The 22,314-nt window shown below is 51.1% G+C and overlaps 10 protein-coding genes across 10 annotated transcripts; 6 read left to right on the top strand and 4 right to left on the bottom strand.

Moving 5' to 3' along the window:
- Positions 1–377: 377 nt before the first annotated feature.
- Positions 378–2,389, top strand: PC9H_000813 (uncharacterized protein; the record flags this gene model as incomplete). Its single annotated transcript, XM_036770467.1, has 6 exons — positions 378–522; positions 576–814; positions 879–1,181; positions 1,245–1,957; positions 2,115–2,217; positions 2,288–2,389. 6 exons carry the CDS (start codon positions 378–380, stop codon positions 2,387–2,389), a joined length of 1,605 nt encoding a protein of 534 aa, XP_036636312.1.
- Positions 2,390–3,055: 666 nt separating this feature from the next.
- SRC1 (inner nuclear membrane protein enriched at telomere/subtelomere region) lies at positions 3,056–5,879 on the bottom strand (the record flags this gene model as incomplete). The annotated part of the gene is made up of 8 exons (XM_036770466.1): positions 3,056–3,468; positions 3,531–3,634; positions 3,693–3,784; positions 3,839–5,095; positions 5,155–5,196; positions 5,252–5,404; positions 5,458–5,544; positions 5,595–5,879. 8 exons carry the CDS (start codon positions 5,877–5,879, stop codon positions 3,056–3,058), a joined length of 2,433 nt encoding a protein of 810 aa, XP_036636311.1.
- Positions 5,880–6,152: 273 nt separating this feature from the next.
- PC9H_000811 (uncharacterized protein) lies at positions 6,153–7,937 on the bottom strand (the record flags this gene model as incomplete). The annotated part of the gene is made up of 9 exons (XM_036770465.1): positions 6,153–6,209; positions 6,268–6,300; positions 6,353–6,374; positions 6,428–6,531; positions 6,588–7,120; positions 7,174–7,532; positions 7,592–7,599; positions 7,656–7,771; positions 7,823–7,937. 9 exons carry the CDS (start codon positions 7,935–7,937, stop codon positions 6,153–6,155), a joined length of 1,347 nt encoding a protein of 448 aa, XP_036636310.1.
- A 970-nt stretch (positions 7,938–8,907) lies between these two features.
- On the top strand, positions 8,908–10,101 carry PC9H_000810 (uncharacterized protein; the record flags this gene model as incomplete). Its single annotated transcript, XM_036770464.1, has 3 exons — positions 8,908–9,349; positions 9,408–9,545; positions 9,605–10,101. The coding sequence occupies 3 exons, from the start codon at positions 8,908–8,910 to the stop codon at positions 10,099–10,101; spliced, it is 1,077 nt and encodes a 358-aa protein (XP_036636309.1).
- An 836-nt stretch (positions 10,102–10,937) lies between these two features.
- On the top strand, positions 10,938–12,388 carry PC9H_000809 (uncharacterized protein; the record flags this gene model as incomplete). Its single annotated transcript, XM_036770463.1, has 5 exons — positions 10,938–11,068; positions 11,123–11,643; positions 11,697–11,781; positions 11,849–11,903; positions 11,960–12,388. The coding sequence occupies 5 exons, from the start codon at positions 10,938–10,940 to the stop codon at positions 12,386–12,388; spliced, it is 1,221 nt and encodes a 406-aa protein (XP_036636308.1).
- Positions 12,389–12,759: 371 nt separating this feature from the next.
- On the bottom strand, positions 12,760–13,990 carry PC9H_000808 (uncharacterized protein; the record flags this gene model as incomplete). Its single annotated transcript, XM_036770462.1, has 6 exons — positions 12,760–12,902; positions 12,957–13,164; positions 13,220–13,373; positions 13,428–13,456; positions 13,507–13,606; positions 13,662–13,990. 6 exons carry the CDS (start codon positions 13,988–13,990, stop codon positions 12,760–12,762), a joined length of 963 nt encoding a protein of 320 aa, XP_036636307.1.
- Positions 13,991–14,091: 101 nt separating this feature from the next.
- Positions 14,092–16,739, top strand: PC9H_000807 (uncharacterized protein; the record flags this gene model as incomplete). Its single annotated transcript, XM_036770461.1, has 10 exons — positions 14,092–14,142; positions 14,198–14,303; positions 14,363–14,425; positions 14,478–14,554; positions 14,605–14,969; positions 15,020–15,234; positions 15,287–15,500; positions 15,559–15,916; positions 15,974–16,279; positions 16,332–16,739. 10 exons carry the CDS (start codon positions 14,092–14,094, stop codon positions 16,737–16,739), a joined length of 2,163 nt encoding a protein of 720 aa, XP_036636306.1.
- Positions 16,740–16,848: 109 nt separating this feature from the next.
- On the bottom strand, positions 16,849–17,872 carry PC9H_000806 (uncharacterized protein; the record flags this gene model as incomplete). The annotated part of the gene is made up of 4 exons (XM_036770460.1): positions 16,849–16,911; positions 16,968–17,378; positions 17,437–17,574; positions 17,627–17,872. The coding sequence occupies 4 exons, from the start codon at positions 17,870–17,872 to the stop codon at positions 16,849–16,851; spliced, it is 858 nt and encodes a 285-aa protein (XP_036636305.1).
- Positions 17,873–18,047: 175 nt separating this feature from the next.
- On the top strand, positions 18,048–19,381 carry PC9H_000805 (uncharacterized protein; the record flags this gene model as incomplete). Its single annotated transcript, XM_036770459.1, has 8 exons — positions 18,048–18,074; positions 18,127–18,273; positions 18,330–18,373; positions 18,427–18,606; positions 18,655–18,753; positions 18,802–18,894; positions 18,952–19,105; positions 19,154–19,381. The coding sequence occupies 8 exons, from the start codon at positions 18,048–18,050 to the stop codon at positions 19,379–19,381; spliced, it is 972 nt and encodes a 323-aa protein (XP_036636304.1).
- Positions 19,382–19,581: 200 nt separating this feature from the next.
- Positions 19,582–22,298, top strand: PC9H_000804 (uncharacterized protein; the record flags this gene model as incomplete). Its single annotated transcript, XM_036770458.1, has 8 exons — positions 19,582–19,732; positions 19,780–19,935; positions 19,992–20,171; positions 20,228–20,422; positions 20,480–21,085; positions 21,138–21,431; positions 21,485–21,826; positions 21,877–22,298. The coding sequence occupies 8 exons, from the start codon at positions 19,582–19,584 to the stop codon at positions 22,296–22,298; spliced, it is 2,346 nt and encodes a 781-aa protein (XP_036636303.1).
- Between the last annotated feature and the right edge of the window lie 16 nt (positions 22,299–22,314).

Here is a 22,314-nt window from a genome sequence, read left to right as displayed (position 1 = left end):
ATTAAATTGGGAACGAGGGGTGGTTCACTTGTGAGTCCTACTGAGGGCGTTTAGAGTTAAGATCCGAAACCGGCAGGGGTGAACCGAGCCAGTGGTAACCATGCCTATATCAGGCAGGTACGAACCGGACCTCCGACCTCTCGTCACTTTCGATACAATATGCCAAATCCGGCTGTGACGCTTACAAAAGACACCTCCGATCACTCTGGCCGACGCACAATCTGGGTAAATCAGATCTCTTTTTTTGCGGCGGAAGTAGATCCCCTTTCCAGAAAGGCATTATCCACCCCAGAAATCAGCGCCAAACTCCGCGAAGGGGGGATCCCAGATTAGCCATCTTGGCTGCGCTACCACCGCCGCGCCGCAGCGACCATCTCATGTCGGCAACCAACTCACAGTCCCTCATCCGTCGCTGGCTTGTGGAAAATGTCCAGCTATACGCCCAACGGGATCGCGTCCTGGCTGATATCGAGGCGGTACTAGCGCGTTTCCATACGATTCGTCCAAAGTCGGACGAGCACAGTAATTAGTTCTGCCTCCGACGCAAGGATAAGCTCACTGTTTCATCGTTCCAGCATTTGACGACGGGAGGACTCAGATCCTGCTGTGCCTGCACGGATTACTCCCAATCACGTACCGGCAGGCCTCGTACAATATCCAGATCAGTGTATGGATCAATAGAGATTATCCAAGACATCCCCCAATCGCCTATGTCGTGCCCACAAGCGACATGTTTGTCAAGGCAGGCAAATTCGTTGACGTGAGTGGCAGATGCAATCTCGAATACATGCAGCAGTGGGAGCGCAAGAGCGAGGTACGTACAGGCGTCCTTCTCTTTCCCATCTCAAGCAAACGGTTGATTGAAAAATAAATACAAGGGATGCAGTATATTGGCTTTGTTGGAGGCCATGCAAGATCAATTTTCACGAGAACCGCCAATGTACGCCAAACCGAAGCAGAATCCGGCTGGAATGTCCTCTGTTCCTGCGCAGCCACCTCCGCTCCCAGCTAGTCCTCAGTCCTCCGTTCCGAATCCTCATGATCGTCCTGCTTTACCCCCAAAGCCCGGATCATCCATCGGTCCTTCCTTGGTCAATCAACCAACGCAGCCGTTACCTTACAGTCCGAATGTCAAAGCCACTCCATCGTCATCAATTAACTCACTGCCTTCTTCATCAACTGTCTGTATGTCCCCCGAATTACGATAAGCATCTTGTCTGACCGAAACTGTATCCGTGTACTAGTCTTCACCGCCACCTATTCCGCCTCGTTCTAACCTGCCACAGTATCACCACAACCACGCTGGCTACCAGACAATTCCACCAACATATCGTCCGCCTACCACTGTTCCCGAGACTACCAATGTAAACGTCCCACCTGTCCATCAGAACCGGGATGCTTCTCCATCTTCCGGTTCTGTGTCTCCACCTCCTGTGCCGCCGTTACCTCCTCAGCTTCCCCACCAACCAGTCTACGCTCAATCGCCACCACAGCCCCCCCTCTCTATCGCGGTTCAGGCTCCTACGATCGTTCCTCATACTTCCATACCGCCGCCTAATTTGTTAGATGAGGATAACGATACAGGCCCTTTCACGTCCGCCGGGCCACCTCCGTCCGCTACTCCGACAGGTATACCACCGCGACCTCCTAACCCTGAACTTCTCCGCCTTCACGCCCAGGTCCACCAGAAGCTTACCTCCGAGCTTGCATCACTTACCCAAGCCCTTTCTTTAGACGCCGAGCGTCTACGTGCTCATCAGAGCGACCTGTTGGCGGGTGAGCCTGCCATCCGGGACGAGATGGCAAGGCTAGAGGCTGTGAAGGATGTATGCCAAAACGTCGCCGGAAGGTTGAGAGACTCTGTCGAACAGGCTGAACGAAACGTAACTGAACTTCGGCGTAAGGAAGATCCCGAGGTTGACGAGCTAGTGTGTTCCACGACAATAGTACACAATCAGTAAGTCATCCCAAATTGTTTCAACACAGATTCCACCACCGCTTCGAAATTCCACGTCTTGTTCTTCTTCCCTTCCCTCCGTCTCTCCTGTCACAGAACCACTAATTAATGGCGTCTCCCACCGTGCGCGGCAATTCGTGTTGCTCGCTTTTTTTAGATTAATCAACTTGGTTGCGGAGGATAACGCTATCGAAGACACAATTTATCACCTCCACCGTGCATTGAATGCGGGCAGGATCGACTTAGACCGTTTCCTTAGAGTGAGTGGCTTAGTCCCTGAAGGGATATATAGCCGCGAAGGAGAACATATCATCTGACCTCACGCGCTAGACTACACGAATACTAGCGGAAGAACAGTTTATGAAGCGAGCGTTGGTTGAGAAGATCCAGAACGGTATTCCTATGGGACCGCCAACGGGGTCTAGTTGGTAACCCAACTTAGCCCCCCAGTTTTACCTTATTGTCTGTGCCCCTTGTACCTGCTCAAGCCCGACCGCTCGTTTTGCTGACGTGGTTCACGATAAGCCTCGGTGAAGTTTTTGCCTAATTGGTATGTCAAGCGTTTGTCTTGTGATCCTAAACAAAGAGATGTGGGCGTCATTAAACTCCAAGGGCTGGATCACACGGTAGACCGATTCACAGCTCAGATAGGGCATTCGATGCTTCTGGTTAGCCACTCTCGCACAGAACAAACCAACAGCTCGAACTGGCATAATCATAAGACTGTCACAACCGCGGATTGGGGGGTACGTGGGAGAGAGGAACGAACCACCTCAAATGAACTGCTAACTACTGTGCACGTGGAGATCACAAAACTTGACGCTGTAGAACTTTACATGGCGTCGCAATCATCACTCCAGTCGGCCGTCCATTCTCCCGGCGGCAAAGAAACACCAACAACCGTCAATATCGCGACGGTGGCAAAGGCACATAATGTCATCGTCGTGTAAGTACAATCATCACTGATCAGAGACCATTGATGATCAAGCCACCGATTGTCCGATTGACGGACTGTATGTACGGTCTTTGGCCAGAATAATCATTGTCGAGAAACGCTCATAAATACACATTAAAATGGATTTGCATCGCAATTCTTCTTTACTCCCGATCGTCATGTCCATCAACGACATCTTGTGGAACTGCAGCTTTGATCGGACTTGCTCCAGTGCTAGTGCTGCCAACCCATCGCCAAACCCGCATTTCATCACCTCCGGAGACTTCTTCTAGGTTCGTTCTGACATTTGCGTTGCTCTCGACCACACGTTCGACTTGATCCCATATGCGTTTACGCGTGTCGATGGAATGCTCATCCTGGAGTATCAGGTCACGGAGTTGCAGTGACGATAAGAATGGCTGTGGCGCAGTAACGGGATCGATGTGGTGAGCTAGTTCTTGGTTTCGGAGCGTATCCAGAGCAACCTGCACCAGCTCTGCAGCACGTACGCGATCGCGATACCTCTGGGCTCTGCGCAGCTTTTCGGCGTAAAGACCGAGGATCGTCAACAAGACACCTGTAAGTCAACGGAAACGTCAATATACGATCTTCTTCGGTTACCAAGGGTCGAATAGCCACCAAAGATAGAATTTCGCCATTCTTTCCAAGATTCTCGGACATTCACAAGGATCGCGCAGCTCCAGGTCAACTCAGGGGTCTTGTGGGCTACATATCGTTTACCCCTTGTGAATTGCAGCCGATACTCAGTAGTTTCGATCGTCTCGAGCGATAGGTACTTACTCAGAGTCTTCCGAGAACATAACGCCACCCCACTGTATCAACTGTTGGATGGCTTCGTTGAATTCTTCTTCAAACGCATCCGAGCGTGTCGCCTGTGCACTAATCATTGAGGAACCGAGAATGGTTAATGAAATTGATTAGCTGACCTTGACTTTCACTCGGAGCTCCTCTCTCAATTCATCAACCAGTAAACCCCATCTTTTAGCTTCGCCACCTGCCTGTTCACTTGGAACATTGACTCCATTCTCCCCCATACAAAGCTTCCTACCCCTCTCCTGTCCTAGACGCCGTAGCGTCAAATTTCCGAGTTTACCAATATTTTTCCTCCGGCGAGGATCCTCCACACACCTCGGGGGCAAACCCACGCTACCAAACAATGGAAGGCCGTCGGTAAGCTTAGATACGATCTTCCAAGCCACATCTGATGGTGGTGATGATGTAGATATTTTGATGGAAGACGGCGAGGATACAGGAGGGAGGAAAAACAAGAGCGGATGGGGTTTGAGGAGGTAGCCACTGTCACACACTACATTGTGCTGTGTGCAAGAGGCATGTTCTGGGCAAGGGGTACACGTCGTTGGATGTGGGAGAGCGAATAAGGGTGACAGAGAACAATCGGTAGGATCATCGCGCGCAAAGTGCTCTAGCAGAAATTCCGGTAGTTCGGAGAGAGAGATGTTCTTCGGCAGACACGACCCCATGTCCGCTATCTTGGCTTTGTGGACTTCCAGCGCAGAATTGGTACGTGTTCCAGGCTCACAATAGCCAATTGGTGCAGACTCGGACTGGTAATTAGCAGTCAATGCGAAACAAGCTGCAGCGAGTAAGTAGACCAAAAGCCGAGACACGATAGAGCTTGACGTAGGCTCTAGAACTGCTGGCCGCCGTCTTGCGACCTCACGAGTCGACGGCGCTAGAACTCCATCTCCATCTCTGACAGGCGCTTGCTCGTCAATGGCTTCTTCGTTATCATATGGAGCGCCCGATTCTTGCTTTGCCACCTGGTCCTGACCAACGCGGTTCGGGCTGAGGAAGTCCAGCTCGTCGTCTGATTGCTCCTGCTTTTGGGCAACGATGACGTCGGCCTTCTTTGACGACGAAACAAGTGTCTGTGACATCCTAGACGCCATGATGCGAGTCTCTCGGGAGACGTCCAGGGGCAACTGTGGTTCAAATTTCGACTGAGGCGGAGAAATAAGTAAATTTGAGTCGTTCGAATACCGTGGATGCGTCGGCGAAGGTGATGGCTGAATCTGTGGAGGCGCTGACATGGACTTACGCGACTTCCTCGCAATCCCGCTCTTTCGGGGCACTTTGGGCCTAGTTGGGGACGGACGTGCTGGGGAAGACTCTGCTCCAGATTGGAAAATATTGTTATCTTCCCATCCGCTTTCTTCTGCCATCTAGTAAAAATGAAGCAATTTGAATTATCGGCCAAGTAGCGAACTAATCGGAGACAGACTGGTTGAGACACACGACGTGCTTGTGAACCTGCAGCTTGTGCCTAGAATACACGGTTACTATACGATCGGCGCCTTATCTCAATGGAATGCACCAACAGTTTTCTTACTCCTCACAACCTTGCGTACAGGTACTTCTTCGTCTTCGTCTGGCTCACTTTCTTCGGCTAAGGCATCCACAGTAGGGGTGCGTGCAGCTCTGTGTGACGAGCCACCAAGGTTAGGCTGTGCTGAAGACCTTCGACGTTTCGGCTACAACTGTGTTATCTATCTACTGACAAGGGGCTCAAAGAGCTCGGACGCACTGGATCAGGTCGAGGAAGGTCTATCTCTTCTGGCTCCGCTGGCGCACGCGACAGACGGCGTGACGACCTCCTTGGTGCTGGTGCGGGCTGCAAGTATTATCCACATCACGCTCCCGTAACTCCACTGAAGAACATACCTTTCGCCCGCCAACGGGTTCCCCAGTGATGCCGTCTGTGATACCATCATCACTCGCGATACTATTCTCCTTCTTAAGCCTTTCTTTCGTCAATTTCTTTGCGTTTGCTTTGATTTCATCGTTGAATGTCTGAATGAGCTTCGGTTTCGTGTAAGGCTGTGGATAAGGGATGTTGTGGTACCCTAGCACGCCAAGGAGCTGCGACACGGTCAGCGTTGAGGGTTCGAACTCTGGCTTGAGATATTCGCCGAGCCCAATGATTTGTGCTGCAGTCAGGCGAGACATGGTGGCGATCGTGGAATGACCCTCAACGACTCAGACAGCGCGGCACATCAACGTGTGGCCGTGGGAACCTTTGCGCGCCGCAACGTGACTTGACTTCGTCGCGTGACGGGTGGCAAAGCTTACTTCCTCGTAAGTTTACTCAGTACAGCGGCGCAACGCTGAGGAAAGCAAAGAAGTATAGTGTATATGTGATTTTGGGTGAAACCAATATTAGTGTACAAACATATGCTCCGAGGTCACGACTGCTGGTCAAGTAGTACACACAAGGCACACTCAGACTCGGAAACTCGGCCGCCAGAAGGCGTTGGTTCCGAACCACTTGCCCTTCACCTATTCGGCGATAGAGTTAGACCTGTTAAGCGCGGAGGGCGCATAGAAGGGGACCTACCATTGCATTCCAATACGCCCACGGGAAAAGGTCCTGGAGAAGAGAAATGAGTAACATGATACATACACGGCGGCTTCGGACCGACCTTCTTGAAGTGATAGTACAGCCTGAGCTATGCTATAAACATCGTTTACGGCTATGAAGGTAGTAGGTGACGTACCGACTGCGCTTCGATTGATCCCCAAGGAAGGACGAAAAGGACTCCTTCGGAACAAATCCGTACTTGAATTCTGTCAACATGAGCTCACCGTAGCCTGTCAACAACTAGGTACACAAAAATACAGTTCATTCTTGGTGACCTCGATAAACACAATACTGACCGGACAACTGGTGTATCCATCGTATCGCGCCTCACTCAACTTGCCTGTGTCCATCACGGAGAATAGATTCTCCGTTAAGACAGGCGCTTCGGCAGTAATCGCAGCAGCCGTCTTGGCTGTAGGCAAAGACGAGCAGTCCCCCAAGGCGAAGATGTTGCTGTATTCCGGGTTGACATGTTGGAGTGTGCCGTTATCCACTTGAACCCACCCAGCGGCGTCGGATATCGGAGAGCCCTTCAATACGTCCAGCGGGCCCATTGGGGGTGTCACATGCAACAGGGTGTAATCCACGGCGATGGAGGACCCGTCTTCCTTTTTGAAGGTAGCTTTTCGGTTCGCGGTATCGACGGCGACTAGGTTATGTTGGAAATACCCATCAACTCCACGTTCAATACGTAGTGTATTCAGGGCGTCCGAGTACTTCTTGACACTGAACATGCCAGGGTTTCCTGTAAAGTATCTGACCTTGACGTTATCGGCACGGGCAGTCGTCCGATATCTATCCCATGCCATCCACATGATCTTCTGTGACGCTGGGCCCAGACGATCGGTCAACAATATTGTAGTTGTTAATGATTCCACTCACCACCAGGGCATTTCATGACGCCGGAGGGCTGCGTGAAGATGGCTCGACCACTTTGCAGGGCATCAATATCTTGCCATGCCTTGTCGCACGTATCATAGGAGAAAATTGACGATACCCCCGATGATGAATCTGAAAGGGCTTTGGGCAAGCCCTCGACCGCGTTCCAGTTGATCTGCAAGCCGGTCGAGACCACCAACGCATCATACGACAGCTGTCGTCCAGAAGTAGTAGTAATCGCCGACCTGGATGGGTTGAAGGAAGCGACGTTTTCTGTGATATGGGATATATAATTGGGTATCAAGGACGCGACTGGCTTCCGAAAATCTGTTTTCGGCTTTAAACCGGCACCGACCAACGTCCTACACATTTAATTCATTAGCCCATGCACACGCAGTACACGAGGGTTGAAAAGTTTCACCATCCAGGCTAAGGTTGATTGAAGATGAGAATCATAAGTAGAGACATTTTGTATCAATACTGACCTGGTAGTAGTGATACTCGGCAGCATCAACAATAGCAATATCCCCTTTGTTCAAGGCCTTCCCGGCAGCTTTGAAGCGGTCATATAGCTGATTTGCTACAGTCAGACCCCCAGTACCTACACAACCATCACATCAGTCATGGACATGCGAAAGATTGATCTGCGTACCTGCCCCTACGACAACAATCTTGAACTTATCCTTCTGAATTGTGGAGCTCATCTTCCGCGTCAGCGTAGTCAAGCATGATTGAAGTCGACGAGAGCTTCTAGTAGTCGACAGCATGTTTGAATCGTGCGTGAGGTACTAACTGTGTTCATCACGTTTAAGAGTCGGAGAACATGTGGGAAACGAATGGAGGAGCCACATCCATCCCCATCGTTGTGCACAGTTGACAGTACTGCTTGACATCGACTAAGAGCTCTAGTACTCGCAGTGCGCTGCTTTCGCGCGTCTTCACTCAAGTCCGTTTTATGTTGTTGCGAAGTTGGTGCGCTTGGAGCGCGATCAGCGCCGCGCGGTTCAAATTCCCGCCGAGGTCACATGGAACAACCCATTCAGGGGCCTCCTGTTAAAACTGCAAACACAGCAGCTCGGGTATGGGTAGCTTGGCGTAGCTTGAACGAGGCCATGTATATATACTGACACAGCAGTAAGACCACTCTGAGTATGCTAGCAGGTTGTCGTGTGTAATCCACTTGACAGGCATATTACTAGCTCTGTTTATTATTCCTTTGTGGACTCAATGTCTAGTTGATATACTAAAGATGGGCGGTAGATTACAGTGTCCCTCAGTTAAGTCAGCTACTACCGAGTCTTTGGGATCGCTGCTAGTAGGAGAGTAACTTCGGTGATTAACGTTGACGTTCCTAGGGGCTGGAGAGGAGTTGCTAAACCAGCACAGCCGAATATCAGCAAATCGCCAGAGTATTCCCGGTCTTCATCGAGGTGAAGTCAAGACAACACATTGCGGAACAAGGTGACCTCCTGGAGGGTGATCTTTTGGAATCGTCTACTGCACCAATTAGCGACGTTGTACTATTTCCGGAGCGCTGACATAAACTTTGATCGAATGTGATCGTTGATTGTGTGAGTGTGATCGCTACGCTCTCACAGCAACAATTTCAGCCAGAGATATCATGGCTACCGTTGTTGGCGCCTCTTGCTTCCTCCCCACACTCTTTTATCAACGCCCGACCAGCTGGGCTGGCTAAACAATCGTGTATTTTTACTGTGACTGTACCCTTCCACCCAAATGAATACGAGAAACAGAAATTCTGGACGACCAGGAGGGCTGCCGTCGAATCCGCGTGCAGGAGCGCGCCCGACGGCCCAGAGACACACGCAGCGGGCGGCCTCGCTGGAGAGGCCAAATTCGAAGGACGTGAGAGGCGGCGCAGTAGCGTCAGCTCCACCCCATCAGTCCATACGTCCTCAGAAATCCATGGGCGCACTCTCCACTCGTAATCGTTCCCCGGCTCCTCCAATGCCCACACGGAAGCGAAGTATCTCTGGCCCAAGGCATGCCCCCTCTGCGTCAGCATCAGCATCTTCAGCATCTTCTTTTGCTTCATCAGCTTCGTTCTTTGACCGGATCAAAGGGCAAATGGGATATTCATCGTCACGGACCAGCATCGAAGATGATGGAGCTAATGCCGGATTTAAAGGCGAAGGCGAACCTCCATACTCACAAGAAGGTAATGATATACGTGTACTCATAGATCCGCAGTCACTAAACTATCACGTCGCACGCAGACAACGTACGATACAGCGTCCACTCATCAAACGGAGACGGGTCCACCGTCTGGAGTCGTGTTGCTGCTGCTGCGGGCAACCTCACTATCAATGTCAGCAAGACATGGGCAGCGAGCATCGCAACGTATACCGGCGAATGTACGTCGATTCGGTCGATCATTTGCCTCCGTTCCTAACCTGACCCATGATTGATATAGACACACCACCTGGGCAGGAGTCTCGTTTGCTGCGGGGAATGAAAGCATACCACCTTGCTAAAGCCCACGACCCTTCTGACCTACCGAGTTGGTTGTTTGAGCCTCATGAACGCGGACGGTTTAAACGTGAGGATCGACAGGGTGGTGATGAGGAGGACCCTAATCCGAGAGCGTCGTCATATAAAGAGCCCCCGAAGCCACGAAGTCTGCGAGCTGTTTATGAAGCAGCAGCAGCTACGTCCTCTCCCACCCCTCGAACTATTAGAGGAGCGGATGGAAATGAAGCTCGCCCATCGAGGGCAACCGATCGCCTGCAAGCCATGCGACAGGCAAGAAGGGGGGTTGTCCGGGGGGATAGTCCTGATGCTTCTACAGTGGGTGGTCATGTACGATCCCCGCAGGGCAGTGTGGATGGTCGCCGTAATATTACTTCAGACGATGGTGAGCGACGTGTCCCGCGTATGGGCCTTCCATCAAGACCAGCACGAAAGGGATGATACGCGGGTTGATGAACAGTCTGCGATGGTGCCGTTGACTGATGCTCCAATGATATCCATGTTTGCAGAGTCTGGACCTTTGAATTTTTTTCCAGTGGTTGTATGTACATGTGCAAAATATAACGTTGCGAGCGTTGTTCTGATTGGCCTGCTAAAAGAAAGTGCCTGATGGAGGGCATGCATGATTCCTCATTGCATTCCTACTTGACAACGAATGTGATGTCGCCTCTGGGTATCGTCCGAACAGGCCGTTTTGACGACGAGTGAGATGCTGGGCGGCAGAAACTTTTTCTTGATAGTTCTTGGTACGCGCTTCCCGAGCACTGGTCTCATGGGCATTGAGCAGAAATCGATTTACTCTGCCAACAACCACCGCTTTGACGAGGCCATGGATATCCGAGCTCAGTGAAACACGCTGATACATCAATCGCAAACCATTTGCATCAGGAGGGGAGGGCTGTCATTGGCTCGGTCACTCGGTGACAGTCACAGCGTCACGGTCCCAATGTTTTGGGCAATCAAAGTGTTACCATGACTCCGATTTGGGCAACATTCAAATACGCGCAGAATTGAAGTCGATGTCTCCCACCCTTCGTTCTTCTCCCCCTCTTCCTCGTTCGTTTCATTCCCCTCCGCCTTTAGTCGAGAGTTGATCCTCGACTGCCCTTCTTTCGTTCATACATCGTTGGTATGCTCCTCCTCGTACCTCCCGTCGCCGTGCACTGATTCCGTCCCTGCAGATCACCTCCTTTGACAGGGGCTTATTTCGAGCAGTTCCTCCGCGAGGTTTAGATAGTCTTCAATAGTCCAGCGACAAATCCTCTCATTTATTCATAATGGTTAACTTCACGCCTCTCTTCGCCGCCGCTCTCTTCACCGGCCTGGCTGCCGCCCGCCCCGCGGACAGCGCTATTAACGAGCCCGCCGTCTCCGCACCGGACGGTACCCCGATCACTGCAGTTTTGACGTATGTCTCGACGCGATCTGCTATGGGTCTCTCGGTGTTAACACTTGAATTTAGTAGCACGGCCTCTGTCCAGAGCGCCACCGTTGAAGCTTCTTCTTCCATTGAGACAACATCGGTTGTTACATCTGCTGCGGAGGCTTCTGCTACTGTCTCTGCTGCCTCGTACGGCAGCAGCTGGGATTCGCAGTCCGGTTCATCGTCCTCGTCCAGCTATGGCTCTGCTCCCCCAAGCTACGGTTCAGGTAGCTCCAACTGGGGTAACTCGGGTTACAACGACTGTGTCAACCAGTGCATCGCTTCCTTCGGTGCCCCCGCCTACAAGTACCAGCCCACCGCTACCAGTGGTAACGCTGGCAGCACCGGCACCGGTGCTACCCACACTGTCATCGTCGCACCATCCCAGGGCGTTCTTCGTTACATCCCCTTCGCCTTGAACGCGTCCGTCGGCGACACTGTCAAGTTCATGTGGGGTGCCAATAACCACACCGTCACGAAGGGAACACAACTCACACCGTGCAACAAGTCTGCTGACCCTCTTACCTTCGCCTCGGGCCTCCAAGTCAAGGACTTCGTTTGTAAGTACTATTATACCCCAAGTAAGACACTTTCTGACTCTTGCCGTAAATAGTCACCCAAGTTATCAACGACACGAACCCCCTCTACTTCTACTGCGCTGCTCCTACCCATTGCCAGAAGGGCATGTTCGGTATCATGTGAGCAAACGCATCCAGAGTTTAAGTTTGATGCATCTAATCGTTATGTTGCTAGTAACCCGCCCAGCGCACTCAACAACCCCACATCTGTCAGCGGCATGATGCAAAGCATGGTTTCCAACGTGAGCATCCTGAATAGATTAACGTATATAGACAACTCTGATCCCATCTTTTCCAGAGTTCCGACATGGCCGCCATGGCTGCTTACTCGAACTCCAAGTGCGAAGGTACCAAGGCTTCTACTTGGGGTGGCAGCATCAACCTCAAGGACATGCCCGACTGGTCTCGCCCGCTCGTTGCTGAGAACGTCATGTACATGCGTACCGTCTTGGCCGCCAACCCCGACCTCATGAACGAAGACGGCTCCATCAACTCTGCTGCTGCTGGCGCCAACCCCATGATGATCCCCCAGGACATCCGTGCTGCCCTCAACAACGCTGCCACACCGGAGCCAGCTGCATCTGTTGCCCCCGCAGCATCCTCGCCAGTCAGCTCGCCAGCCCCCGCAACCTCCTCTGAGGCAGCCAAGAGCGGAGCCATCTCCGTCTCATCACCGAGCTTCCTCGTTGGTGCTGTCGTCGCTGTCGCTACTTTCTTTGCTTTGTAAACGCTCTAGTTGACGAGTCTTGAGGGTATGCTGCTGGACATTCAGTTGTGTGTATGAACTTCTTGCACATGTGTCATTGCTTAACTTACGACCTGCACGGTGCCGGCGCTCCATTGATAGATTAATTTACGTGGATACCATTTTGATATTTTTTGTCGATAGTTGTTCATGATTTCCTGGACTATTTTCATTACTATTTACTTTTACTGCTGCATTTACCCTATCGTGGTCTACGCCACCTTACCGAGTACATTTAGCCTTCACAAGCTTCTTGTACTACCCTCTTGAATGAAACAACGGGGTTAAAAACATGTAGTCATAAAGCATGAGAACGCAGAAGTGCCTCAAATGTTTATTTTATCACCTTGAGGTTACATGAAACCGAAGATATCATCAATCTCATCGCGCTTCGTCCGTCTGGGTTTCTTCGCCTTCTGTTGGCGCGGCGGGTCAGGTGGTGACGCAGCTGCCTCGTTGGATGCCACGGTAACGACCGTCCTTGTGATAGAAACAACTTTGAAGAAATGAGTTTGGACAGGTGTCACCAATCAGAACGGGGCGTGCCTACCTCCAGTGTCTTGGTATACGGACAAGAGGGCTTGATTGGGGTCAAGTGGAGGGGGATTATCCTGCCAAGCGAGTATTGAGGGCCTTGAGAGAACATCACCCAAATCCTCATCAGTTACATCAGTTTGTTCTATCGAAGACGTTGTTGTAGGAACGTCGTTGCCACCCGGCATCGAGTGGGTCGAACGCGTCTCCGTAGCCGAGGCAGGCTTGGGAATATAAGTCAGCTCGCCGGCAGATGCTGGGAAGATTATGAGGACTCACATCAATGACGTTCATGACTTCACGACCGGATTTGCGCATGAGCTCGAGGGCATCTGTTATTTCTTCGACCAGGATGTCCATTCTCGACACGACGGCTGCGAGGACTACGAGGAGTTGTATGAAGGCGCCCGTTTGCATTGCGATGTTGAGATGCCTACACTAATGCTTAAATTCGAGATATTCTCATGGTTCACGGTGATATCCTTACTGGTATGCATTCACGAACCGTTCGTGCGTCTACGATGTCGGGTTAGAGAGCTCGTACGATGTACGGCACGTATACGTACCTTGTCAAGCAATTGGCGATAATCGCTCGCTCTTTTCAATAAAGACAGCAGAGAATCTCGGTCTGGCAGGTGCGTCCATGATCCCCTCAACATCTTCGGGCTTTGCTGCAGGTGTCAGCTCACTTCTCCCTCGCGCAACGGTATTGTATATGTACTTGACTTGAGCTTCAGGTCCAAAGAATGAGCGTCGCAGAACGTCTGCTATCGAAGCAATGTCTGCATCGTCTACGCGTCGTGCATATTTTCGTATTTCTGCCGTCCGTTTCCAGAATAAAGCAAGCCGATGCTGGTTGTAGCCCTTGTAGTACAATTTATTGAGGATCTGGAGCTCCCTGCCAAATTCTGCGCAGGCAACGTGCAGACGACGGTGTGCAGACTTGAGTTCTTTGAGGGCACCATCTACAGCGGGGTGGAGGTGCAGCGGCAACGATGTTCGAGGAGACTGAGTGACATTGGGAACTTTGTATTGGCGAGAAGGATGCATAGAGTCGTACCGTATTTGTCATCGGCGCTTAGGGAAAAGCAATCATCATGATGCCTTACATAAATTACCACCACTGATCTATGAACTTGTAGACGACGGCCATGTCGACGCCTGGACAAGATGCAAAGTTCTTCACGCGCGGAAAGATCGAGGTCAGTCCAAAGTGCTCCCAATCACGCACTGTAATTGAACTTGCGTGATGGCCAGGAATTCCGAACGGAATTGCAGGCGGCAGAAGCGAAGGACAAGAAATTCGTAAAGCGCAAGACGGTTCTGAAGAAGATAGTGGCGAACATCACCATGGGCAACGATAGTTGGTATATCCATGCTACATCGTGAAAAGGACGAGGAGGCTGATGCATGGATTCCTAGTGTCGCTGCTGTTCACGGATGTCGTGCAATGTCTAGGGACGCCGCTATTGGAAATCAAGAAGAGTGAGTGGCCGTGCACGACGTGCTGCTGCCATCAACTGATACATGGCTCCAGTGGTCTACCTGTTCCTCGTCAGCTACGGACGTTCAAAACCTGATCAAATACATCTCGTTATACCTAACTTTCTTCAGGTGAGTTTCCAATCGGGGCGTCTATAGTGGGAACACTCATCCGTAGACAGGATTGCAACGACCGAAATCCCCTTATACGCGCGTTGGCTATTCGCACAATGTCCTATATACCCATACCCGTCGTCACAGATGCTCTCGGAGACACATTACGCCACTGCCTAAAGGATCGCGACCCTTACGTCCGGAAAACCGCTGCGATATGCGTAGCAAAACTTTATACCGCCGATCCACGGAAAGCGGAGAAGGGGGGATTTGTCGAGCTGCTGCGAGGCTTGCTGCAAGATTCGAACGCTACTGTGGTGTCCAATGCCGTGGCAGCCTTGACGGAAATTGGAGATCGGCAGGATGGTGTGATGTTCAAGGTCAACCTTTCGATCGCGCACAGGCTCCTGGCTGCCTTGGGCGAAAGCTCAGAGTGAGTACAACCTCGTGAGCAAATTGATCATCTCAAACACACGTTTACAGATGGGGTCAAATATATATTCTCGACTCTCTACTACGCTATGTACCGGAGTCTCACTCAGATGCTGATTTGCTCGCAGAGCGTATCATCGTACAACTCCAACATGCCAACTCGGCAGTGGTCCTTACCACTATCAAGGCATTGTTGTATTTCATGAATTATATGGATGATCGGAAACGAATTGATTACATTTGCAAGAAGATGGGTCCCCCGCTAGGTTATTATCAACTTGAATAGACGCAATATCATGCTGACTATGTAATCTACAGTGACACTTCTGTCCTCAGGTCCAGAGGTCCAGTATGTTGCCTTGCGGAATATTTTGCTGATCATTCAACGCCGGCCTACTGTTCTCAAGAACGACGTGAAAGTCTTCTTTTGCAAATACAACGACCCTATCTACGTCAAACTCGCGAAACTGGAAATTATGTATCGTCTCGCCCGAGCAGAAAACGCGAAAGAGGTGCTTGCTGAACTCCAGGAGTCAGTCTGCTTGGCATTGAACTTGCTCTTGAGGCATTAACTGTTCTCATGAAAATAGATACGCCTCAGAAGTGGATATCGACTTCGTTCGCAAGGCGGTTCGTTCCATAGGCCGACTGGCGATTAAGGTGGAAGCAGCCGCGGATGATTGCATACAAGCCCTTTTGGATCTGATCGACACTGGGGTTACATACGTAGTACAAGAGGCCATCATCGTGATAAAGGACATCTTTCGGCGGTATCCCGGGAAATACGAAGGGATCATCCCTACATTGTGCGAACACCTTGATGTTCTGGACGAGCCAGAAGCCCGTGCCGCGATGATCTGGATCCTCGGCCAGTTCGCGGACCGGATAGAGAATGCAGACGATTTACTTGACGCGTTGCTTGATAATTTCTTGGATGAAAGTGTCGAGGTACGGTCATTTTTATCTTGTAGTTAATGAATACGCTCAATATATACGCATCTGCAGGTTCAGCTCTCTCTATTGACCGCAGCTGTCAAGTTATTCATCTACAAATCCAAATCCGAAACCACGAAGGCACTGGTCCACAAAGTACTCAAGTGGGCGACGGAGGAAGTAGACAATCCCGACTTACGAGATCGAGGTTTCATGTATTGGAGACTCCTCGCCTTGAATCCCGCCGTAGCGGGAGAAATCGTTCTGGCAGAGAAACCACCAATAACGACTGACTCCGACCGGATGGATCGAGGTGCTCTTGATCAGCTATTGCTCCACACTGGCACTCTGGGAAGTATATACCACAAGAACCCTGAGGTGAGGAGCAACCGTACTTGATAGCAGAATCTTGTTGCTAATGGCCTCGAAGACATTCATAAGGAATGCGGTTGGCAGAGCTTTGGTAGACAGCCCCGCTTTGAATCCTCATTCTCGCGCTGTCCTCGTACACTTGGCACAACCTCAGCTTCCAACAACGGTGCGTGTAGCAGGCCCAGGCCCCGTAGAACCGACGACGGATCAACAACACAATCCAGAAACGCCTATTCCACCCCCACCAGCTACGACTTCGAAGCCCGAGCCTGAACTTCCCAAGTCAACAAGCTCTCCAACAGAGGACGATGAAGCTGGGGACGACGGCGATGATCATGCTCCCCCTCAAGCAAAATCGAACGACCCTTACGCTAATTTGGGTGGAGCATTTGGCGGCTATGTTACTGACGAACCGCGTCCCATGGGGTCCGGCAGAAATGGTGACATTGATGACCTGTTGTTCTAGTTGTCAGGATAACTTGCTGTACATATAAGATACATGGACTATTGCTGTTGCTGGGATACCACCTATACTGACCAAAATCACCCGGATTCCCAAGGAAAGGTATCGTCGGTCAGGGCATAATTGCTTGCAGTGCACCTGAGAAGCTCGTGTTCGGACGTAAAGAGTTGTAGTGCTAGCATTTGCCGATTCAACATTTATTTCTCTTCGTAGGAGTAAGATGGAACAGACCTCTCCAAGCCCATACATCCGGCGATGGTAACTGATCCGCACCACACGCCCATTCTGTATCGGGGGCGGCATGTCTTCGGGTTCGTGGACTACGATTGACGGCTTCGAGCTTTGGATGACGTGGATTGATACATGGTACGCTTTGCTCAATGCCAGAATCTCTGGCTCGCCTCCCCACACCCCCGTATCACGCATGGTCGTGCAATAGCTGAAATACTCCTCCTGAGTCATCAGCCGATCTTCGTCGCCCGGGGGTGGGAGGAAGGGGATAAATTCGTCGATGTGGCTGGCCATGTAATCCGCAGCTTGCTTCCGAGCGTGGACGTAGGTGGCTTGGGACTTTGGTACGATGCCCAGGAGCGCTAGCTGGTCGGCGACCGCAGAGAATAAGCAGTGGCCATCAGGGTTAATCTGAATGCAAGGACATCAGTACCATGCCATGATCACCTATAGTGCAAGTAAGGTTAACCTCGTGGAGATGGACGTTCAGGTCGTTGCAGATTTTATTGATGGCCTTTTCCTCATCCTTGGCTTCGCGTTCCAGTCTAGCATCCTCATCTTTGTTGCCGGGTGCATATGACTTAGCTAACGCCGCAGCTTTTCTGGCCTACTAGTGATGAGACTCATTGTATGATACATCAGCAAAGATTCGCACTGACCTGACGAGCAATAAACCGTCCCTTCGGATCCTTGCGTTTCCCGTTAGCATTGTCCCGGTCGATATTATCAGCCTGCTTGTTCAGTTCCATATCATTGAGCACTTTCGCCGACTCAGTGTCCATCGAATTGTCTTTCGAATCGAGTTGAGCCAGTAGATCGTTCATTAGGTCTTCATCTTCGGCATTATCTAAAATGGGTATGGGGGGAGTCATGGCGCGGGGGGCAGCTTTCTTCTTCTTGGCCATTGTCCGAGTCGAGCATGCGCCCTGGCACCCCCCACAGTGACAGTACGGATATGAGTAAGTGGCGTCAACTTGTGATCAGCAAAGATCTCTGGCATGGGCGCCTGATTACTTGGCAACCCTTCACAATTTCGACTACTTACTTCCTTGTTGCGAATTAACCGTCAGCGCTTCGGCTATGTCCACTCGTATCCCACTACTATTTGTACGCGATACTACACCCCTTGTGTTAGATTCTCACTTATATGTCCATCTAGGGAACCATGACCTTCGGGTTTGAGGGGAAGAATGGCGTTCGCACGTCCAAGGAGCAAGATTGCCAGGATATCTTGGACGTATTCTTCGGCCATGGCCACAAGGAGCTCGATACAGCTCGTGTCTATGCTGAAGGAACGACGGAAGAGGTGATCGCACTATCCGATCCCATGCACCCGTCGAGGGACACTAATGTCGTCGACAGTTACTCTCGAAATTGGATCTCAAGGATGCCAGCATTGACACCAAGTACGGCACATTGCATCGTGGTAATTCGGTATAAATTTCACGCGTCTCGATAGAGTGTACCCTACCAATCCTGGCGACCACTCCCCCGCCAAGCTTCGGGCCACCTTCCTCACCTCTCTAGCGCTGCTCAAGAGGAAGAAGGTCCGCGTTCTCTACCTTCACGCCCCAGACCGCAGCGTACCATTCAAAGACACGCTGGAAGAAATGAACAAGCTCTACGAAGAGGGATTATTGTAAGTTGCACAGTCTACCGTAATTCGGTGTTGATTATACGGCTGTAGTGAGATATTTGGACTGAGTAATTATGCCGCATGGGAGGTCGCAGAGATAGTCGGTATTTGCAAAGCTGAGGGCTGGGTACTACCCAAGATATACCAGGTGTAAGTGCAATACGATTCTGGTGGATACTTGCTTGATCATTTCGTTAGGATGTATAATGCCATCACCCGCGAGATGGAACCAGAACTTCTGCCATGTGTTCGGAAATTCGGACTTCGTCTCGTCGCATACAACCCGCTAGCGTATGGAAACAACCACCTGTGTCTTCGCCCATCCCTGTTGAACTAACCGCGTAATAGGGGTGGCCTCCTGGCCGGCAAAGTCAGCTCAGTCGCAGACGAAGTTGAGCCCGGCAGCCGGTTTGATCCTAGTGTGAATATGGGTAAAATGTACCGTGCTAGGTATCTCCACTCCGGTTACTTTGATGCGGTGAAGCAACTTCAGACTATTGCTGTAAGTGTATCAGATTGTCGAAGGTCACGATGTTGACATGGCTGTTAGACGAAGAATCAGCTACGCCTCACGGAGATTGCCCTTCGTTGGTGCCAGCATCATTCCGTACTCACTCCAGAAGATGGAATAATTTTGGGAGCAAGCAGCGCCGCGCAATTGGAACAGAACTGCTTAGACAGCGCCAAAGGCCCTTTGCCGGAGGAAGTTGTAAAGGCACTTGACGAGGCACGCAGGATTGTCGTTCAGCATGGCAGTGCTCCTTTGTACTGGCGCTGAAAGAGGTTAGCGTAATCGACCGTGACGCTCGCTGTCCGACGACTTGGTAAATTGTTGAAATGCACAGCCACATTGAGATTAGATCAGTGATGATAAGTTGGTGAACCGCCCATGTCTCCTTCATTCACCCACAATCGCCTCCCACACCGCGCTGAGTCGCCCGTTTCGCAGAAATTTCTTTGCGTGGGCTTGCATTTGTCATGGCCACGCTTGCGTCCTGCCTTGAGCTAGAAAAGCAACTAGAAGAACTCCTGGTTCAGATCAAATTAACCGATACAGCCGACCTCTGGAAGGAGATCGAACAGACTGCACAGAAGCTGGCTAATGCCTTGAGAGTCAGAGACACCCCAGGTATGTACTCGTTGGGCGGCCTGTAATAGTACTGACCTCTGGCGCAGAGGACAATCATACCGTCGTCGGCCGGACAGAGCTACCCCAAACGCTGACATTATTGGTGTCTCTATGCCTTCATGGGGCCATGACTCCTTCTGAAGAGGATTCTGCGAGCTTGTTCGAGATATTACGACTAGGGGCTAATCTGTGCATGGACCATGGTACGCGTTCAGAATCTATCGCGTGATCGAATCACTCCAGACAATCCAAACATTAGACGAGAACAGAGGGCACCTCCTGGAAGCAGGATTTCCTCAGGAAATGGTTGCAATCCTCGAAGGATATGCCGAGAAGGTGTCAGGCCCTCCGTTCACAGAGCCCCTTGACTTGGACGTATCACAGCTGAAGATCGTGAGGACAGCAATTGGGGTTCTGCTGAACGCATCGCTCGGTTACAGTAAGTTATTCACCCTCCACCTCCCTCCGTGTGTTCGTATGCCAATGGCTTTGTAGGCCCCGTTAGGCACAGGCTGATATCCCTAGAAGCAGCAATCACGATTATGAGGCTATCGGTCGCAATTTATCCCCCTGGGTTATGGAAACGCACTCCTCACTCACCGGACAATGAGGACGTTTGGGAGCTACGTAGTGGAATTTCGGAATGGGCGTGGAGGACCATCTCCGAACTCCGGGAAAATAACGACGACAGTGAGCCATCGTTGATCCCCCGACCAGAAAAGATGGTATTGACGGCTTAAATTGAAGACCTTACAGTATTTAATCCTGATGTGCTACCCTTCTTCATCCCTTCACTGCAAGCCTTCATCCCCGACGCGAACAAATCAGACGTCGTCTCAGACATTGATTTGCAGGCGCGTGCAGGGCTTCTCGACTCAGACTTAGAGTCGTTGGCGGAGACATGCATGCTGCTCGAATCCCTCTCGCTTGATATCGAAGACGTACGCCTGTCCCTGGCTCGGGGGTACAATTTCCCAGCCGAGCATGGCGGTGTACCCTGCCTCTCTGTCATGCTTGATTTCATTGAGGAGGGCAACTATCCGAAGCTATGGTACGAAGAAGATCTGGGATGGGATGCCACCGACATCAAGAGGAAGGAACGAGCTTTCGATATCTGTAAGGCAGCTGTAATCAAGACCATCGTCGAAGTAGCTGGTGAAGAGCATAACGACGATGTCCTCTGGGACGATTCGGATCCTGAGCAACCTGGCGGGCCATTCGTATGCATGATGGTGGGGTGGATCAAGAAATATGTCTCTACGAAGACACAGAAATCGGCAGACGAATCTGCCATCGACCGGGATGACTTGGCCATTTGTGCTTGTCTAGCTCTAGGCAACTTGGCAAGACGAGGTTCGTCGTTCATATATCGCCTACTGGGCTAGACTTTTACCAGTGTAATCAGAGAAACATGCTATCGTTCTACTTCGACCACCTCACAGCTTGGCCCCTGTCCTAACGTCAAAGAATCTGCTATCTCCTAATAGCGACATCAAGCTCAGACATGCCGTAATTGGTCTCCTCAAGAACGTTTCTCAGTCGGCTACGCCAACTTCAATCATACCCGTTGAACTTGGAAATGCTGGAATAATCGAAGCTATCGTTGGAAGCGGCGTGTGGGACCAACAACATGATGCCATGGTCGAAGTTGTCCAAGTTGGGGCCATCGGTGTCGTTAAGCATCTATGTAATACAAGTGGTGAGCGAAACAAACATCCATGGGATGATCCACTTGACCCCGTTCTGTTACAGTTCAGAATGCGTATGCATTGATTCTTCCGGGTTCCAGCTCCTCTGGTTTGGACCAGTTGCTGGCCTTGATCAAGCGTTCGGATTCTGTCGCCGTCAAAAGCGAAGGCACACGAGTATTGGTCAACGTTATCAAGTCAATATGGTCTACTGCGTCCAGCCCTGCGTCAGACAATACGCAGCAGACGGTTGATGAGAAAAAGCGACAGTCCGCGATGGAGAAGATGCGCACCCCCGAGTGCACCGAGGCTCTAGCCAACCTTGTCACGCGGAGTGGTAAATTCCCTTTACTTGTCAATGAAGGCATTGTCGCTCTCAGTTTACTGAGCACGCACCCTTCTGGTGGTAGGTGGACGACTATAGCATATTATCCATATCTGACATACCATGTACAGCGTTGCTCGTCTGGAAATCACTCACGGTCCCTTTGCCCAAAGAGGCCTCGCCATCTCCTCCAGCAATCATTGAGCCTACATCGACACTTGAGGATGCCGCTGTCCAGGAGAAAGAGGGAGACAATGTGTCACAGAAGAAGTCGCCACCCCGGATCGTGGTTCCACAACATGCCTTAGATATGATCGCAGCGGTTCTGAGAAACGTAGATAACCAGGCGAATTTCCCTGTCGAGGTTCGCATGAACGCCTGCGCTCTGCTCATGCAAATTGGTCGCAATACCCCCGGTACAGATTCTGTTGAAGGGATGAAGACTGCACTGCAGCCGGCGTTAGAGAAAGTGTTGAAGAAACTGGCGGGAGCTCAGAGCAAGGATGAAATGCTAGCGAAGGCTATTCAGAAACTGTTAGACTCGTGGTCGTGACGATTCTATACTTGAT

Source organism: Pleurotus ostreatus (assembly GCF_014466165.1).
Source record: "Pleurotus ostreatus strain PC9 chromosome Unknown scaffold_1, whole genome shotgun sequence".
NCBI lineage: Eukaryota > Fungi > Basidiomycota > Agaricomycetes > Agaricales > Pleurotaceae > Pleurotus > Pleurotus ostreatus.
The sequence above is the reverse complement of the archived record's forward strand: the minus strand, read 5'-3'. Positions and strand labels throughout refer to the sequence as shown.